Source organism: Corythoichthys intestinalis, chromosome 22 (assembly GCF_030265065.1).
Source record: "Corythoichthys intestinalis isolate RoL2023-P3 chromosome 22, ASM3026506v1, whole genome shotgun sequence".
Lineage (NCBI taxonomy): Eukaryota > Metazoa > Chordata > Actinopteri > Syngnathiformes > Syngnathidae > Corythoichthys > Corythoichthys intestinalis.
In genome coordinates, this window is record NC_080416.1 from 16,589,068 (window position 1) to 16,610,875 (window position 21,808).

Consider the following 21,808-nt stretch of genomic DNA (forward strand, 5'->3'; position numbering starts at 1 on the left):
TCACTAGGTCCCCCCGTGTGGTTCTGGGATTTTTGCTCACCATTCTTGTTATGATTTTGATACCACGAGTGAGCTCTTGCATGGAGCCCCAGATGGAGGGAGATTAACAGTGGTCTTGTATGTCTTCCATTTTCTAATAATTGCTCCTACAGTTGATTTCATTTTCAGTTTATTCGCACATCATCAAATACAGTACATAATCATACACTAGCAGTTCACATGTTAAGATGGGCGAATAGGACACTCCAAAGAAGCTATTCAAAGCTTTTAGCTTCTTTACACCAAGCGTTTTACCTATTGCAGATTCAGTCTTCCCAGCCTGGTGCAGGTCTACAATTTTGTCTCTGGTGTCCTTCGACAGCTCTTTGTTCTTGGCCATAGTGGAGTTTGGAATGTGACTGACTGAGGTTGTGGACAGGTGTCTTTTATACCAATAATGAGTATTACGTGAAGTTAGACCTCTTTGACAGCCAGAAATCTTGCTTGTCTGTCGGTGACCAAATACTTATTTTCCACTATAATTTGGAAATAAATTCCTTAAAAATCAAACAATATGATCTTTTTTTTTTTTTTTCACATTCTGTCTCTCATGGTTGAGGTTTACCCATGTTGGCAATTACAGGCCTCTCTAATCTTTTCAAGTAGGAGAACTTGCACAATTGGTGGTTGACTAAATACTTATTTGCCCCACTGTAAATAATAAATCATTACATAAACATTTCTGCTGTTAAAGTGACTCAGCACACGTTCTCGCTGATAATTTCCCCCAAAAGTTGAAGTGCTGTAAGAGGCTTTTCCTCGCATTTTATTTTCTAGAATCAACCCCAAACGTATCATCAGCCTGTTGAAGAACATAGCTCGTTCGACTTACATGATTCCAATGTGGGAGGCACCATCGGCAGCAAAATGCGCCATCAGGCGGTTCAGCACCTCGGACAGATCCATCCACTGTGGTCACTCGTGGCAATGGGAGGGGTTGCGCGCTGTGTGAAACGAGAGTGGGTGGGGGGCGGGAATGAGTGGAGAAGATGCGGTCATTTGTTGCATTTGTGTAACACTTTCTAGAAAAAGTGATGCAGGAGCTGTGACGCCCACTGATTTTTTTTTTTTCCTTTCTCTTTTTGAGCGCGTGGAAATAGATAGTGACACACGTGGTGAACTCGCGATCACACGCTCGTGGTTTATTTTCTAATTGAGTTAGCGGAGGGAGGGTGCTGCGTGAGAGTGGCCAACACACGACCCCCCCACCCACCCACTCAAGAGTGCCACGGCTGTCACGCTGGAGGGCAACGAGCTGGTGTCCTTTTATTATTTGTCTCGACTAAAACTCCCGAGAAGCTTCTCGCACTGTGGAACCTGTTGGCAATTGGCGCGCGTGGAATATTTGACATCCCTCGCTTTGCGTCTTCTTTTGGCCACTAAGCACATTTTGTCTGGATGATTTGGAGGTTTTTAGGATAAAGGGGAGAGAAAAAAATAACATTTTTTCCCTAATCTGCTGCAGTCTTTTCCTGCGTGTGGAATCTGCGCGCAAAAAAGTGCATGCTGGAAGATGTTGCAGCGAACAGGTTGGTGCTGAAACTTAAGAAGGATGCCACGCCGCAGGGGCTCGCACATGCTCTTCGAGTGAATATGAAGACGTCCAGATGATGCGCGGTGTCGGCATAACCCAGCAGGCGGTACTGACAGCAGCTCGTTGATGGCACTGCGCACCGGGAGGACTTGGTTCGGACGGGTCTTGCGCAGGGTCTCGCGGCTGCAGGGCTCCTGGTCCAGGCGCTCCAGCAGTCTTTTGTGTCTCTCCGCCAACCAGGAGCACGATCCGGGCTTCTCGTACCGCTGCCCTAGCCCCGGCCCCGCAGGTGATCACCTCGGCCACCGTCATCGGTGCGCGCCCCTCCGCGCGTCCGCCTCCAGGCGCAGTGCACTCGGCTTCTTCCCTTCTCGTCGCACCATCCCGGGGAACACGAGGGGACATGAGCCCCTCACTCGCCGGCTCCTTGTGGCCATGAAGCGGCAAAACGTGCGGACCTTATCCCTGATCGTTTGCACGTTCACCTACCTGCTGGTGGGGGCCGCCGTCTTCGACGCCCTGGAGTCCGACTTCGAGATGAGGGAGAAGGAGCAGCTGGAAGCCGAGGAGAGGCGCCTCCAGGGGAAGTACAACATCAGCGAGGACGACTACCGCAAACTGGAGAGCATTATCATGGAGGCCGAGCCACACAGAGCCGGGGTGCAGTGGAAATTCGCCGGTTCCTTTTACTTTGCCATCACAGTCATCACCACCATAGGTAAGTCAGGACCCTAAGGTAGGCTGGCTACCCCCTTTTCACGCCTTAGTCAGTCTTTTAGCCTACAATTCACGCCTTATTCAAAGTTTTTACGCTCATTCTAATACTTTGCATTGATTATCACGCACTAAACTGGAGTGTAATTAGTTGTCATTATGTAACATGTGCTCCATTTGGCGCATTTAACTCAACTTTTGCACCACGGGGATGCACTGTCGAGCCAAATTTTGCGCATGGAATGCAATTTTTGTAGTGTATTGTGATTAAATTGACTGATTTGAACACTATGGCACAAGTTAAGTGTCTTGTATTGTGGGAGAGACTCACACGCAATAATTAGGCTGTGACGTCACGACCAAAGACCTGTCAAACGTGCATTTTCCCACCCCAGTTGATCATTTTATTAGGCACTCCTCAATGTTAAATATCAACTCATTGACTGCCATTTACAGTGATATAAAATCTATTTGACCTGGGCCTGCCGGCATTGAGTGCTATTTTCTCTGCCATTGACAGCGATAGACGTCCAATCCAATTTGACTCCCATGTCAAAATGGATTGGACTTGTATCGCTGTCAATAACGGTCAATGTGTTCGGAACACAGTCCAAGTGTGATGAGATAAGAATTAGAATTAACCCATTCAGACCTGCATTTTTTCTGCTGGGTAAAAAATATATGCGCTGATTTTCACTCCGCTCAAACACCAGAACAAAGGGCAATTTTTTTGGTCTAGAAAAGACATGTCCAAAGTCCGGCCCGGGGGCCAAATGCGGCCTGTGGACAAATTTCATCCGGCCCCCAGCATCTGTCATAAAATCAATAACGTCTGACCCACACACAGACTTAATAAATTGGTCAGCAGTACTGCTACCAGCATATGAAGTATCTTACACACTAAATGCTGCTTCTCATTTACCCACAAAAAGGCAGCAGCACTCTAAGCAACATTACCCCGTGTGGCCTGTACTCCCAATTTTCTAAAATGTTGACTGCGACGGCCGACGCTTCAAGGATAGGTGGAAATTGGACCGTTTCTTCACTAAAATACGCAACAACTGTCTGCCTCATTTGCAAAAAGACAGTTGCTGTTTTTAAAGAGTTCAATGTGAGGCGATATTACCAAACAAGACACGCTGACATATACAACAAGATTACAGGGAAGATCCGTAGCGAGAAATTGAAGCAACTTGAAGCTAGTTTAATTTCACAGCAGCGGTATTTCACAAGAGCCCGAGAGTCAAAAGAGAACGCCACAAAGGTGAGTTGTGAGATTGTTGAAATTATTAATTAAAAAAATAATATAGCAAATGTGACACAAAGAATGGCTTGCTAAAATTTGCTTAAACATTTTGTTCGACATAAAGGACCCCCAAATTATTACCACACCAAATCTGGCCCCCTTTGCAAAAAGTTTGGACACCCCTGTTCTAGAATATTTCATTGTTTTTTGGGGTTATTTTTAATGTTAATGTGTTTTTAATGAGAAATTAGCACTTAATGTTATCATTTTTAAAGTTGCTTTTGGTCAGCCATTTTCAAAGCGCCAAAAACTAGCCAAGAGGGCGTGCCAAATCTCATGATTTGATTTCGATGGGTAAAGTTTCATCCAATCATCTCCCAGAAGTGGCAATCGCATAAAAAAAAAAAATCTGTGTATTTATTGGTTTAGTATCCTGCAGCAGCATACTTAGGTCTGAAGGGGTTAAAATTACATGTAAAGTGTTTTTCATTTAGAGATTTCTCTATTATTGAGGCTCATTTTTTATCTTTTTACCTTGTATTTATGATACATAATGTACCTGGGATGGCAGTGAATGAGTTCATAGGTCACCTCAAGCTGTTCAACATGGGGCATGATGCTCTCCCGCCCCCTTTACGGTCCTTCTTTGGAAGACATTATGGGAAATTAAGGATGAACTGTGAGAGCTGAGGAAGATAAAAAAGCAATCTTTTTTCTTTCCCTGTTGCGTTTTTATAGCCCACGTTGATTGTTCATGATTTCCCACCGAAAGGAGACATAATTCACATCCGTTTGACGCTAATTGCCGCTATGCATTTGCGTCATGAAGATTTATTTCACGCTGCCGCACGTTTTCTTCTTCCGCTCTGGCGCGTCTCAGCCACAAATGTGTTGTTGGATTGTCTTTGTCAGACTTGTTGCTTGATTCTGGCTTGAACTTCTCTTAAGAAGAGGTCACAGGGCCGCTCCATTACAGGGAGTCACATGCTGTTATTCAAGGTGAGGGCTGGAGAGGCTAATGCACCGCTAGGCCCTGTCCTGCACTTTTTTTGCCAGGCAACACTCAAGAGGGGGGCCGCAACCGCCAGTGGTGGCCGACGGCTATCTGTCCGCTGTTGTTACCAGGCTACGGCTCCTGAAGCCACTGTAATATTCACGTTCTTATCAAAAGCTTGCGTCTTTTGCTGCCTGTGGGGAAATGAGGATGATGAAGTCTCAGCAAGACTCCTAAAGATGCTTTCCATGTTGTCATGCATGGAAAAATCACGCATATAGAAAGCCTTTTGAGAAAGTATTCAATATCCAGCTTCAGATCCATGTTCTCATATGCAGTGTGCAGAAATGTCTGAGTAGTTGAAAAGAAACATAACAGCCTCATTGCTTAAATCAGTGCTTCTCAATTATTTTCTGTTGCATCCTCCCCAGGAAGACGTAAAAGTTTTGCGCCCTAACAACTCTCTTACAACTGTAAATAGTATCATTTACCTATAAAATTATCATAAGTCTTGCAGTCTCTGCATACCATTGTGTCCTTTTTTTACATTAAAGAAAAAACCAGTTCATTGATCCTTCGCTACTTCACGCTTCCAACTTCGCGCCCTGAGTCCATCTCGGAGTTTTTTTTGTCCCCATCAAAAAAATAAATAAATACAGATGAGCTCACTTAGCCTCACTCTCCCTCCTGCTGCTTTTCCGGGTCAGGCAGTGCACTGGAGTTGCTTGCTAAAGTTAACGATGATTGACGGATGTTAAGGTTTGATTTTGCCAAAGAAGCTTTAAAGGCCTTCAAAGCGCCGCATGTGTCAATCATCGTTCAGCTTGTTAAAACCTTGCTTGAGCAACTCGTGTGAAACTGTGCAGCGTGAACTGATTTCAGTGGACTCATGAAGCATTTAATAAAGACAAGCATTTTTCAACATTATTGTTGTTTAAAAATCATTCGGTGGGACAGTAACATGTTTAAAACTTATCATTATTTCTTTTAAAGTACTTAAAAAGAAAAAAATATATATATAAGTAAAAAATATGCTACTTCGCGGTTTTTCAGTTATAGCGGAGAGTTCTGGTCCCCATTAACAGCGAAAAACGATGGATCACTGTAATATAGAGCAACTTACAATAAGTATTAACACTGTTTTATTTGTAACAGAAAAGACTTAAAGCGCATCAATTTGCCTGAATTAATAATAATAATAAAAAAAGTTGCATCCAAACTGGAAAAAATATAGTCAAGCAGAGGTGGAATTTGACTTCTGGAGCAGGGGGGGCACAACATGTTGATGACCTGAAAATGCAGTGTCAGCAATAAAATTAACTTAGAGGAATATTAATAATAAAAAGTTGAAAATGAGCGTTTTTTTGTTTCCTATCATTTTTTAGGGGAATTTTAAATCAGGCTGCTTAGGACAACAATAATTTTCGCTAAGATCTTCATCCATTGAATATGGTCCACCCGCCGGTGCTGGCTCTGTTTTGCAATTAGCGTCTTCAGTGGGGCAAATTGAAAGTCTGTTTCATGGTCAACATTTTCAATTCTTGTTTCTTGCTCAATAGTTGTTGTCGCTTTTGAAACTTTAGGTTTGAAAAATATAGGAACATCCATCATGCCTCTTCGGTCCTCAGGTGGTTTTGGCTAAGCAAAGCAAATGACCGTCTAAGGTGCTGGTCACATGATCTGTTTGAAAAAGAATTTTGACCGATTATAAAGATATATATTTTTTGTTCATTCCATTCATTTTTGTTGTTTGCTTTATTATTTACACTTTTTGTGGACAATATTTTACTGGAAAACTCTTAATTTTAAAATCATATATAGGAAAGTCAATTATATGCAATGATACTTTTCGGCCAACTTAAACTCGGCGTATGTACTCAAGGTACATTTTAGACCATTTGATACTGAAAAATAAAAATGACTAAAAATAATATTAATAAATTAAAAAATGATTAGCCACATAAACTCGTATGCCAAACAATTTGACCAAAAAAACTAATATTAATAGACCACAAACGACAGTGTCATTGGACAGTTTTTATTTTTGCTGCAGGCAGTATCAGCTCCTTTGCTATGGTGTGGGGTTATTTTGCACTAAGCAACTTGGTATGCCACCTTATGTGATGCTAACAACGCTCGCTGGTTTACTGATGTAACATTGACAAAGCGGGCCGATTGTTGGCAATAATCGGAACGTGTCGCTGAAAAACATTCAAGCGGCTTATCAATGTGATTGGGTCGAACGTCTTTAAGTGACGTCTTAATTGATTTGGCCTTCCGTTGTTCACTCCAAACATTTTTAGAAACAGCAAACAAACTGATATTATTTCCTCGTCCCCCACTGTATTAGAAGTGAAAGCCAAAAGCTACATACGCTTCATCATATTTCCTCATCTTAGCTTTTCATATCTCCAGTGCTCTTTGCTGTGTGCTCTCGTTTGGTTCAAAAATACTGTGCACACTCTAAAAATAAGAGCGCCATTCTCACTGAGTGGATGTGCAATAACACTTTACAATAAGGGTCTCTTAATTAACATTACTTAATGCATTTTAGACAATAACTAATGTTTAAGTAACATGACAATTATTCATTCAATCCCTTATCCAACATTTATTAATATATTAATTAACATGAGTTAATGCATTAGTTAATGCATAACCAGACAGTAACTAATAGTTTGGTAAAATTAAAAATATATATCGGCCTATATAAGGTTAGGTTATAATATATGATATATATAATACATTACCTAGCACTAATTCACATGTATATTAGAGCATTAATAAATAGTTATTAATGTATACTGGTACTAGTAAGGGATTATGTTATTTTAAAATGAGAAACATTGCTCTGTGAGTCCTTGGGTGCTGCGTATGTAGCCAAACGCTACATACGCTTTGTCATATTTCCTCGTCTTAGCTCTTCATATCTCTAGTGCTCCTTGCTGTGTGCTCGTTTGGTTCAAAAATACTGCGCACACTCTAAAAATGAGAGCGCCAGTCCCACTGAGTGGATGTGCAATAACACTTTGGGTAACACTTTACAATAAGGGTCCCTTAATTAAAATTATTTACTGCATTTTAAGACAATAACTGATGTTTAGGTAACATTACAATAATTCATATAATCCCTTATTTAACATTTAGTAATATATTAATTAACAATAATTTTAGTAATATATTAATTAACATTAGTTAATGCATTAGTTAATGCATAACCAGACAGTAACTTATAGTTTGGTAAAATTAAAAATATTATATAGGCCTATATAGGGTTAGGTTATAAGTTAAGTTAGGTTATAATATATGATATATAATACATTACTTAACATTAATTCACACGTACATTAGTGCATTAATAAATAGTTATTAATGTATACTGGTGCTAGTAAGGGATTGTTATTTTAAAATGAGAATCATTGCTCTGTGAGTCCTTGGGTGATGCTAACCTAACCTTAAGTATGGTATTATTTCATGTGAACGTACCTCATAAGTATTACTTAACCTTAATTAACCATTACTGAATGTTTTTTGGACCCTTATTGTAAAGTGTAGCACATGTGTCCCTTAACTAAGAAATTATAAATCCTTAAGTTAACAAACCCTGAACCCTAACCCTATATAGGCCTATATATATTTTTAAGTTTTTCTAACATTTGTAACTGTCTATCTATGCATTAACTAATGCTTTAACTCATGTTAATCAATATATTAATAAATGTTAGATAAGCAATTATATTACATATTGTAATGTTACTTAAACATTAGTTATTGTCTAAAAATGCATTAACTAATGTTAATTAAGGGACCCTTATTGCAAAATGCTACCACACTTTGTTGCATGGCAAAAAAGTATGTTTCCTGAGGTTACATGCTCCACCCCCGGCATGCTCTGTACTGGCTTAAATGTTGTACAGTTATTGATCCGTGTAGCACATTGGGCCATGTCAACCAAAGTCGAATTTGTGAAGTTAGTTTACAACATTGTTTTATTGTGTTTTTCTGGAGAAATGACAATATTTGTTGATTTCATGCAACAAGTGTCCAACTCTTACAATAGTTTAGTCTGTTTTACAATGTTTTTTATTGCGGTTGTGCTGGTGTGGAAATGCACTGCATCGTACTGAGGGATTTAGACTTGTAAAATAATAGAACTCTAAGTGTGATGCAGTACGAATAATAATGCTAAAAAATTGTAATGTTTGCTATCGGAGCTCAATGTATTACGCATGCGTCACAATTGAGGATGACTGACACTCTTGACCTAAGCCACTAAGTAATTTGTCTTGGGAGAGTTTTGACTCTCGATCAAGTCCAGCACACGGCTTTAAGAATTTTTTTCTTGGCCTTATCAACTGCAAGGATTATTTTCTCGCAGAAATAATGAGAACGGCTTTCGCCCTGAATCAAACGTTGATTTGGGGCGGTGAAATTGAACGAGTGAAAAGTAACTGCGGTGAAGATAAGGGAACCATTTGGACTGTGTCAACGGTGCTGTTTGTGGAAACTAATTATACCTGCTGTCATTGTACGGCTCTGTATGAAACCAAATAAGATATCGATTAAGATAGCTGATGTTCTGTGTTTCTGCTCAAGGCCAGGGCCAAGTACATGCTACATACGATACTTTAAAAACATTGGTTACTAAGTGTTTCGGACGCAGATGTCATATTTGAACCCAAACCTACAGCCTAAAAAAGTTTTTTGGTAACACTTTACAATAAGGGTCCCTTAACATTAGTTAATGCATTTTTAGACAATAACTCATGTTTAAGTAACATGACAATAATTCATTTAATCCGTAATCTAAAATTTATTAATATATTAATCAACATGAGTTAATGCATTAGTTAATGAATTTCAAGACAATAACTAATGTTTAAGTAACATTCATTCATTCATTCATTCATTTTCCATGCCGCTTATTCCTCACGAGGGTCGCAGAGGTGCTGGAGCCTATCCCAGCTAACAACGGGCAGTAGGCAGGGGACACCCTGAACTGGTTGCCAGCCAATCGCAGAGTAACATTACAATAATTAATATAATTGCTTATCTAACATTTATTAATATATTAATTAACGTGAGTTAATGCATTAGTTAATGCATAACCAGACAGTAACTAATAGTTTGGCAAAATTAAAAAAAAATATAGGCCTATAGGGTAGGGGTAGGGTTTAGGCTTTAGGGTTAGATAACTTAAGCATTTATAATTTTTTAGTAAAGGGACACATGTGCTACACTTTACAATGAGGGTCCAAAAAGCATTCAGTAATGGTTAATAAAGGTTAAGGGGGGAACTTAAGCATTTATAATTTGTTAGTGAAGGGACACATGCGCTACACTTTACAATAAGGGTCCAAAAAGCATTCAGTAATGTTGAATAAAGGTTAAGACGGTGGAACTTAAGCATTTATAATTTCTTAGTTAAGGGATTTGTGTGCAACACTTTACAATATGGGTCCAAAAAACATTCAGTAATGGTTAATTAAGGTTTAAGAAATACTTATGAGGTACGTTCACGTGAAATCATATCATACTTAAGCTTAGGTTATAATATATAATATATATAATACATTATTTAACATTAATTCACATATACATTAGTGTATTAATAAATAGTTATTAATGTATACTGGTACTAGTAAGTGATTATGTTATTTTAAAACATTGCTCTTTGAGTCTTTGGGTGTTGCTAACCTAACCTTAAGTATGGTATTATTTCACGGGAACGTACCTCATAAGTATTACTTAAACTTTATTAACCATGACTGAATGCTTTTTGGACCCTTATTGTAAAGTGTAGCACATGTGTCCCTTAACTAAGAAATGCTATTTTTAATTTTACCAAACCATTAATTACTGTCTGCTTATGCATTAACGAATGCATTAGCTAATGCATTAACTCATGTTAATTAATATATTAATAAATGTTAGATAAGCATTTATATTAATTATTATAATGTTACTTAAACATTAGTTATTGTCTAAAAATGCATTAACTAATGTTAATTAAGGGACCCTTATTGTAAAGTGTTACCGTTTTTTTTTTTTCTTTTTCTTTTCTTTTCTTTTATAAAAGTGGGTATAAACTTTTTATTAACTGTCAAGTCTTTAAAGCATAACTAACACTGTTTATACTAGATTCGTACACTGGAGGAAAGCAGACAAAAAAAAAAACAAAAAAACAAACAATGTCCTGTAAATATATTGTTCAGTTGAAGTGCTTTAAGGGGATCTCATAGCCATTTAGGACCATTTCCTGCATCGTTATTGGTAGCAATATAGTTGTAACCGCATTAACGAGCGCAATTATGTCTCATTTGATATGCGCCAGACTACAGTGCTTGTAGTTAAAGTGCATCATAACGGTCGTGCTACGTAATAGCACAGCGGTGTGTTTTGATGTGTAGAGCATGAATAAACATGCATGCAAACTAAGCAAATTGGCTATTATAATGTAAATGCATTAACATCCCATTTCACACATACTGTTTAATGTGCTGTTACACATTTGTACACTGTTGCTCTCCACTCTTATAGTACATTAGATTCCATGATTTGCGAAAACCGTGAATAATTGACACCATTATAATTGCATCAAAAATTATAATACCAGGGGATATTTCACCCTCCCTCACAAAAAATATATACACATATATATTATATTTAAACTAGGGCTGTCAAATTTATCGCGTTAACGGGCGGCAATTAATTTTTTAAAATTAATCACTCTAAAATATTTAACACATTCAACGCATGCACGGAACGACCCACTCACGCAGTGCCGCAAACAGACTACAATGGCGCCGTTTTATGTATACTGAGAGTTAAGAGGCAGAGACAAGCGAGTGGAGTGGACACAGGCATTCATTGGGGTCGCGCTTTTTATTGGCAAAAGCTTTGGCATCTCTTCTACAACAATTATATCTATTGTGGTGAGCGACGTAGGGTAGAATGACAGAAGTTGATCTTTTTCTTAACACCCTGTATTGAACACAACGCAGAGAACATATACCATTTGGAGCCACCACTGACAGTCATGGCTGCCCAACTTCCCATCATGCATCTGGGCAGAACAGTTAAGCCGCTACAGTATCATTTACTGAAAGCACAACAAAAATAATATTCCTATCGCTCAAAAAAAAAAATAATGTACACAAAAAGAAAAGCTCTCAACGCAAAGAGAACTGACATTCCCAATCAAAATAGCTATGCAAAATAATACTCAGACATTGGTCAAACTCTATTCAAACATTCCGTTTAGCTCAACAAATACACTAGATGACAATATTTAGTCACAATATACAAACTCACATTTATCTTTTAAGAATTACTAGTCTTTCTATCCGCAGATCCCTATCACAGAAAGAATGTTAATAATGTTAATGCCATCTTGCGGATTTATTGTTATAATAAACAAATACAGTACTTATGTACAGTATGTTGAATGTATATATCCGTCTTGTCTTATCTTTCCATTCCAACAATAATTTACAGAAAAATATGGCATATTTTAGAGACGGTTTTAACTGTGATTAATTACGATTAATTAATTTTTAAGCTGTGATTAACTCGATTAAAATTTTTAATCGTTTGACATCCCTAAATTAAACATATCTGCAAGTACTTGAATATGACGATCTGAAACCGCGAATATGTGTGAGTCCACTGTAACATTATTTAAAGATAAAACCATGAATTGTTTGGCTGGACTATCAAACTTACAAGATAAAAACGAACATCTGCAGCTGGTGGCATCGCCTAACAACACTCCTTTTGATAAGAATACGTTACTCACTTTTTCGACCACTTCCCGCTTCCACATTATCATCCTAACCCTGAAAAAAATCCCCCAAAGTAACTGTCTTGATGACGCTCATCCATCCCTCCCTGTCTTCTGCATCCCTACTGACCTGCAGCTTGCCTCTGTTGATTTCAGAGAGTAATAGCGCAGAATGTGACACTTAGCCACGACAGCTGCACTAAAGTCTTTCTGTATAAGAGCGGCCATGGCTGCACAAGGCGACGCGCACCACGTTGCCGGGAGACAAAAGTCATCTCAGCTAAATGTCCGGAAATATCAACACCACCCTATATGTGGCATACAGTATTATACACTGTTCATTTTTTCAAGACAATATTCATTCAGTAGCCATGCATTGTCACGCTAAAATGTCTATTTGTAAAATATGACATCAAGCATATTTCCTCCAATAATTACCGTAATTTTCGGACTATAAGCCGCTACTTTTTTCCTTCATTTTGAATCCTGCAGCTTATAGTCCAGTGCGGCTTATTTATTGATTTATATGGAATAATAGGCAACGCTTTGACAGCGGCGTCATAAGACTGCAATAAGACCGTCATGATTGTGACCATGACACTATCGTGGGCATTAATGACATTATGAATTGTGTCAGTAACTCTATTTATGTCCAGCTAGGATCTTTACATCCATTGAAAACAGATAATTTGCCAGATGACACATAATGACATCTGTCATAAGCATTCATTAATGCCCATAACAGTGTCATGTCATAATTATGATGGTCTCATAACAGTTTTATTGCGCCACTGTCAAATAAAGTGTTACCAAATATCATAACTAGCAAATAATGAAACAAGTGGAACAGTAACTAAAGAAATAACTAGCACAGAACAAGATTTTGGATTGTCATATACATCTGTAGCGCTGCTATGCATGCTAAGAGGCATGTTGGATGACAAGAATGTTGACAGTAGGTGGCAGCAGAAGTTGACTGTCTCCTCAAGGGAGCAGTGATGGCCAAATGAAGCTTCTTGAAGCAATTAAGCTTTGCAAGCAGAACTGTCTCGGAAACTTGTTTATAAAGCTACCCTTTGCCGTGATCTATGTTACAATTAAGTACACTTCTGGCCAAAAGAATTGGCACCCCTGCAATTCTGTCAGATAATGCTCAATTTCTCCCAGAAAATGATTGCAATTACAAATGCTTTGGTAGTAAAATCTTCATTTATTTTGCTTGCAATAAAAAACACAAAAGAAAATTGATTTTTTTTCATCATTATCATTTACACAAAACTCCAAAAATAGGCCTGACAAAAGTATTGCCACTGGCACTGGACTACTTGACCGTGTGCATGGCATTATGAACTCTGAAAACTACCAACAAACTTTGCAGATTAATGTAGGGCCCAGTGTGAGAAAGCTGGGTCTCCCTTAGAGGTCAGGGTTCTTCCAGTAGGACAATGACCCAGAACACACTTCAAAAAGCATTAGAAAATGGTTTGAGAGAAAGCACTGGAGACTTCTAAAGTGGCCAGCAATGAGTACAGACCTGAATCCGATAGAACACCTGTGGAGAAATCTGAAAATGGCAGTTTGGAGAAGCACCCTTCAAATCTCAGATTTGGTGTGGTAAAAATGCGGGGGGCTACCTTGGCTGATTTACATAGAACACTATATTTAAACAAATTTTAGTAAGCCCTTCTGTGTGTCACATTTGCTTTATTATTATTTTTAATTCATAATTTCAACAGTCTCGTCTTTGTGGCGTTCTCTTTCGACACTCGGGCTCTTGCGAAATACTGCTGCTGTAGCTTCAAGTTGCTATAATTTCTCGCTGCGTATCTTCCCTGTAATGTTGTCGTACATGTTAGCGTGTCTTGTTCGGTCATATCATTATCGCGTCACATCGAACTCTTTGAAAACAGCGACTGTCTCTTTGCAAATGAGGCAGACACAGTTGTTGCGTGTTTTATTGAAGAAATAGTCCAATATCCACCTATCCTTGAAGCGTCGGCCATCGCAGTCAACTTTTTTTTTTTTTTTTGAATGTCGCCATTTTAGAAAATTGGAAGGGTCACACGGGGTAATGTTGCTTAGAGTGCTGCTCTTAAAGTTTTTCAAACTTTCGTGAGAATAGGCTGATTTTGTGTGGACAAGATAGTTGTAGATATCAGGGTAGCAGATGTCAGGCAGAGAGGGTGAAGACAGCGGGTCGAAAAATATCGATTTAGGCATCAAATATGGATCTGGCGAATGGATAGACTGAAGCTTTTCCACATAACGCCTTTTATGCAACGCATCCAATGAGTTTACAGCGTCTGAAAGCACCGGGGCTTCCATGAATTGCACTATAAATTGCACGACAAATTGAAACCATTGAGAATACGGATAAACAAAGATGGACAATATGGCGGCCGGATACGGCGACGCGTCATTCTGTGACGTTGGTGAGTAGGGTCTATACTTCTGTCCGGCCCATTTTGGGAGTTTTGTGTAAAATTACAATGATTTTTTTTTTTTTTTCCCATTCTCTTTTGTGTTTTTTCATTGCAAGCAAAATAAATCAAGATATTACTACCAAAGCATTTGTAAATGCAATCATTTTCTTGGAGAAATTGATCATTATCTGACAGAATTGCAGGGGTGCCAATACTTTTGGCCAGCAGTGTAGAATACCAATAAAACCAGGTATTTGCAAGATAGTGAGCACTGCTTTTCATTAACCTCACTCTGTCACCCGTGGAAGCCATTTTGATGCAGAGTTCTCTTGACAGAGGCCTACTTCTTTTCTAATAGACGAGGGACCGTCACTTACGCTCAAAGGGGACATTCCGCAGGTCCAGACCTGCTATCTCTAGAGAGTCCTAGTCTCAGAGCCGTCACAGGAAGCGCGGGAAAGCATTTCCATCGATCCACACCGAGGCCTCCATCAAGCTCACGGCGGGCGTCCTCGGCAAAGTGAAAATAATCTCCTGGCAGCAAAGTGCGCCGGCACGACATTTTTCAATAAGCAACCCGTCACGCTACGTGATCAACTGTTTCTGTTCTTGGAGGGATTCGACTATATTTGTTGGTGACAAGAAAATGCTACCATCAACTGGTTGATGATTTTAGCAAATAAGTCATTTAATATTTTTCGGATAATAACATTGTTATGCTAATTTTATATAGAGTGGGCCTGGTTTACAGAGTTAGAATATTGTTAAGAAATCCTGTCTCAAATTGAAACATTGTTCTTACTCAGCACAAAAAGTTAGACAAAGTATCCAGATGTGACGTCGGCCATTTTCCATGTCCCCTGGAGAGCAATTACCTTGTTTTGGGCTAGCTAGCCTCGCGGGCATCCTGCTGTCCACGGACCACTTTTTTGGGGCCAGAGGGGGGATGAATTAATTATGAATGTGCCTCATTGCAAAAAAACAGTCCAAAAACTTGTTGTTTTCGATAAGTCCTTTGTGGAAGTTTGTGTCTCGGCTGAGGTTGGCCTTGGTGGTTGTCTGATCTTGTTATCTTTGTCAAGGCGGACTTGTTGATTCAGCTGGATCTCATTGGAGAGTGCAGGTGTACCTGACGTGTCTGGGTTTGACAACTTTTACATTGTACAAAGCGCTTTGTAGAGATGTTATCAAGTTTTACTAATGCCATTAAAACATGTGCTGTATTCACGAATATCACCTGGAGAATTGGCAGTGCGGTATTTATTTGTAGCTGGTTTGATAGCTGCCCCTGTTATACATCACTTTGCCTTGGGCCATGAACAACCATGCATCTACAATGAGGAATGAAAGTAGCTTGTTCAAACAGAAAGAAAGAAAAACAGGGTAAACAGGGTTTGTATTTTGTTTGGACTGGACTATGTTGTTTTGCTGTTTGATATTGTTCTAAAGACAGTGCCCTGTGAAAACAGCTTTAAAAAGGGCATGGACATGTGTCATGTATAAAGATTATCGTAATTTTCAGACTGTAAGCCACTAATTTTCCCCCTCATTTCGAATGCTGTGGATTTTTGTCCAGTGCGGCTTATTTGTTGATTTATTGGGTTAATATGTAACACTTTATTTGACAATGGAGTCATAAGACTGCCTTAAGACCATCATAATTATGACATGACACTATTATGGACATTAATGAATGCATATGACAGATGTCATTAAGTGCCATCCGGCAAATTATGTCACTAACTCCATTTATTTTCTGCTTGGATATTTTACATCAATTCAAAAGTGAGATAATTTGCCGGATGACACAAAATGTGTCATAAGCATTCATTAATTCTCATGGCAGTGTCATGTCATAATCATGATGGTCTTATAACGGTCTTATTGCACCACTTTCAATTCCAGTGTTACCAGATACCATAATTAGCAATTAATGAAACAACTAGAACGGTAACTGAAGAAATATGAACTTTGATTGTTATTTACAGCCGTAGGGCTGCAATGTATGCTTGGAGGCATGTTGGACAAAAACAGTGTTAACAGCCGGCAGCAGAAGAGGCTGACTGTCCCCCCCAAGGGAGTAGTGATGGCCAAGTGAAGCTTTTTGAAGCAATGAAGCTTTGCAGTCATTTGGTTCAAAGCTTCATGGTGGTTCATTTGGTCCTATGATAGTCTTATGTTGTCGCTGCCAAATAAATTGTTATCGGTTAATATCTTTTTGTGTAAATATCCCATAATACAGTGAGGTCCGGGGCGGCTTATCTATGAGCACATGCTGTTTTCATGTCAAATTTGGTAGGTTGCGGCTTATAGTCAGGTACGCCTTATAGTCCAAAAATTACGGTAGATTAAGTTTGCTCTAAACCTAATCCCATAATCATAATATAATGTGGTATTTTTTTCCCATAAATGTCAAGTTATAATGCCTGATAAAGAGAGATACCTTGGCAGACAACAAGCATATTTTCTTTCATTTGATTTGGAAATTTCCACTGTAGCTAATATAAAGTAGAAAACCCCAATCCTCAGTCTTACCATGTCATGCTGTTTTATTGAATTAATCCAATTCATAAAACTACCTTAGGTACACCAGTACTGATAAGAAATGCTAAAAATTCAACAAGGTCCAAATATAGACTTAATTTTCACACTATTAGGTCCACTTGCACAGTCTAAGATCCAGTCCGAGACATATTAGCAATGTTTATCTATTTACATTGCCTTTGCAGTTTGAACTTTACATTATTTCAAGGTTTCCCGCAGTAACTGTCTATGGATGATTAATAAATCATCCCAAACAGCATGTTTTCTATTAATTAAGCCCTTTTTAGACATACGCATACATATTTAAACAGATAGCGTTTATGTCTGAGAGCAATTTTCACGGGTAGACTGACACAGACATGACACGGACTTTAACCGGGTTGCGTTCTAGTATAATGTTCGGACTTACCCGGCACGTGAGAAAGCAGCCGTTTGATTCCCGGGTGACAACTGATGACGTAAATATCACTGCGGGTCGATCGTCATTTCCTCTTTCTTTGTAGTAAGATGAAAAGACCTAAACAAACACCGTAATTATTAACAGGACAAACTGGAAAGATAGAGAAACTAAACTGGAAACGTAACGAAATTTAATTGCTAATGGATCTTAGAGCCGAGGAAGAGACAGTCCATCGTCCATCCATAGACTTCGTAATATATTGATAGGACACGGGGTGCGGGGCGCGGGGCAGATTCATAGGGGGCCTATTTTTAAAAAAATAAAATAAAATTTAAATATTTTCAAAACCAAAGCTGCTACCGACCTACAACATAAACAGGCCTTAGGCATATAAGAGTCTCCATGAGCAGCGGCATCAAAAAATTCAAAGTCATTCCCTAATAAAATCCAGATTTATTATTTTTTATATAAGAATAAAAAAACTTAAAATGGCTATAAAATTCTCAGATTTTACACTAAATACACAAAAATCACCAAATGCAGAGATAATGATCTATATTTTCATGATCAATAGCAATATTTAACATAAATGTTTTCGCCCAAAAGTTATCAACAGCTAATAAATCACTCAATTTTCACATCAGAAACTTAATACTTGAGGAAAACATGCAGAATCAATTATAAAAAATATATAAATAGATGATTGATAAATTCTATATACAATCACAACTTATAGAAGCCCTTTATTGTCATTATACAGTTGTACTCTGTAATTGTGGAGCATCTCCCTTTACAGTGCAGGACAAGTTAAAATCTCAAAAGTGACTTACAAGTATAAAGTATAAAGTATAAAATCTAAATAAACATAAATATACAACGCGTATGAGAGTTTTATGTTCGGACGGCGCAAATAATCGAAGTGAAATAGCAGCAGTTTGACAGTAAAGGCATTAAATCTTTCACGTTAATATTGCACGTAATTACGGTAAGTATTGCACATAGAATATTGCATATGTACAATATATACTATCGCTCTCTCTCTCTCTCTCTATCCATCCATCCATCCATCCATCCATCCATCCATCCATCCATCCATCCATCCATCCATCCATCCATCCATCCATCCATCCATCCATCCATCCATCCATCCATCCATCCATCCATCCATCCATCCATCCATCCATCCATCCATCCATCCATCCATCCATCCATCCATCCATCCATCCATCCATCCATCCATCCATCCATCCATCCACAGTGTATCACAAACATGAGTACACCCCTCGCATTTCTACAGATATTTCATAATATCTTTTCATGGGACAACACTGACAAAATGACACTGTGACACAATGAAAAGTAGTCTGTGTGCAGCTTTTAAAATAGTTAATTTATATTCCCCTCAAAATAACTCAAAATATAGCCATTTATATCTAAACCCCTGGCAACAAAAGTGAGTACACCCCTTAGAAACTACATACATCCCTAAATGTCCAAATTGAGTACTGCTCGTCATTTTCCCTCCAAAATGTCATGTGACTCATTACAGGAGTGCTGTCAGCATTGCTGCAGAGATTGAAGAGGTGGGTGGGTGGGGGTGTGGGGGTTCAGACTTTTAGCGCTCAGACCGTACGCCGCACTCTACATCAAATTGGTGTGCATGGCTGTCACCCCAGAAGGAAGCCTCTTCTGAAGACGGTACACAAGAAAGCCCGCAAACAGTTTGCTGAAGACATGTCCACAAAGCACATGGATTACTGGAACCATGTCCTATCGTCTGATGAGACTGGCATGCATGGACATGGGACAAGTCTGAAAGTGTCCAACGCCGGTAATTCCTGGTACATCTCCCCATGTGTGAAAGCCGTGACACGGGTAAATCCCACATCGTCTTAGACTGGAATTTAAAAGGGGCTATAATGAAGCTCTTTTCCTCTCTTCATCAAAGTCTTTCGACACCAAAGCACATTTTTACATGGGACCATCAAATAATTTCATGGACGAATTTGCAAATATAAAACTATTGCTTTGGCGGTAATTTGTCATTTTGGTGCCATGCCAGCGAACTGGGAAGTAAGTTGAGGAGCTTCATAGATTAAAAAAAAAAAAAAGTAGTCCTTTACCGCTATCTTCTGGCATCTAAAGGCAATTAGTACAGTAGAAATTTTCGAATGGATTCCAATTACTTGCAGATTTTTGCTTTTCGTAAAAGGGTTCGGTCGCTATCCCCCGCGACTTCTCCAAGACCACCTGCTCCTAATTTTCTCCTGCTGGACATTGACACTTATCTTCCCCGTGAAGCCTTTGTGCTGTAATGCGCTCCCACGTAGTCTTCTCACAACCACTTGACTTGATTCCGTGGGAGTGTGTGCGTGCGAGCACTCGTGTGCGCGTAACTCCTCTGAGTTATCGGCACACAACAGCAGCATGAAAATCGGCGTTGGCGGCTCATGAACAGTGTGTGGTCCGCTCGCTCTGAATTGCTATTTATTTCTTTCTTTTGGAAAAAGCACGAGTAGTGTCTCTGATGCTAAATATGGCACCCCTGCAGGGAGAAAAACAAATATACAGCAGCCGGCACGAGCGCTGACCCACACAGGTTGTAAACCTGTGAGATGAGCTCCGTGCATCTTTTTTGAGTTTTGTTTGATTCTGTCATTGTTGATGCATTCCGATGGTTCGGTTTGGATATAGCTATGGGAGTCAGGTCGTGTCATTACAAAAATGAATTTGTCATTTCAAAAAATGCTACTTCTAAATATTGGCCTTTATTTATACATTTATTACTACTGACTTTATCTGTATAGTGCGATTAAGTTGAAATGATATACTATTATTTCATTACATACAAACCCTGAAAACAGTGATTATATGCTTTGAATACATATATCTATAATTTTGTTAATTTTCTTTAACTATTTGTCTAATCTTTTCTATATATTTGTTTGATGTTGGAAGCTATACCAAGCTGTACTGAAAACAAATTCCACCAGCCTAGTCATTTATTCATTCATTATTTTTTAGTTAAAATTATGATATATGACTACACTACAGCCCATTTTCAAAGAGCCAAAAATAGCATAGGGGCCATGCCAAACCTCATGATTTGATTTCGATAGGTAAAATCTCATCTAATCATCTCCCAGAATTGTCAATAGCAACTAAATTCGGTGTATTTATTGGTTTAGAGACGGGAACGCGTCATGTCCTTCAGCAGCATACTCAGGTCTGAAGGGATTAAAATATATATCCAGTATCTAGTATACTGCTTGACTGATTTCAAAACTGATGGAGAATAAAATATATATTTATAAGTTTGTAGTTTAGTGCATTTATTTTGAAAGTATTGATCGGTTGAACGGTGAAAATTAGAAGAAAATTTCAGTAATTTTCAGCAAAAAAAAAAATTCCACATGGCAAATTTGTTTTGCCACATTAAAAAAAAAAGCCACATGGCAAAAATGTTTTGCCACATGGAAAAAAAAAATTGTGACATGGCAAAAAAAAATTGCCACATGGCAAAAAAATGTTGGCACATAAATGCCACATGGAAATTTTTTTTTGCCACATGGCAAAAAAAAAAGCCACATGGCAAAAAAAAATTGTGACATGGCAAAAAAAAATTGCCACATGGCAAAAAAAAATGTCCACATGGCAAAAAAATGTTGGCACATAAATGCCACATGGCAAAATTTTTTTGCCACAAGGCAAATTTTTTTTGCCACATGGCAAAGCCACGTTCTCGCTGTCTCTCAAAAATTTTGTATGTCGATTTTCAGTGTGCGCCCCTAAAATTTTAAATTCGGGGCCACTATGCTCCTAGTAAAAAATGTTAGTGTAGAGCCATGCCTAATAGTAGTTGGTTTTTCAAAAAAAATTTTTTTCCTAAAATATTAACTTAATCGAATATTTAGTTAAATTTAAGAGCAAAAGACTGATGAATACAATAAGCTGAAATCAAATAATGACAGTCACAACAGAGCTATGTAGAAATAATAAGACCGCTAATTGGAGTATATTTACATTTAACTCTAAAATTGGATTTGTTTCATGCTTTTCTTTGGACAGACTGTGTATAGTTATCGTTTTTAGGTTTAGTGAATTAAGTTTGGCGGGGGAGGATCGTGTAGA

At 38.5% G+C, this 21,808-nt stretch overlaps 1 protein-coding gene across 1 annotated transcript in view; it reads left to right on the plus strand.

Annotated features, from left to right (window-relative positions):
* Nucleotides 1–1,327: 1,327 nt before the first annotated feature.
* Nucleotides 1,328–21,808, plus strand: part of kcnk9 (potassium channel, subfamily K, member 9) — a 55,152-nt gene continuing 34,671 nt past the window's right edge. The window contains exon 1 of the mRNA XM_057828699.1: nucleotides 1,328–2,291. Within this exon, the coding sequence (XP_057684682.1) occupies nucleotides 1,700–2,291 (592 nt within the window). The 5' untranslated portion in view covers nucleotides 1,328–1,699. The remainder of the gene's footprint in view (nucleotides 2,292–21,808) is intronic.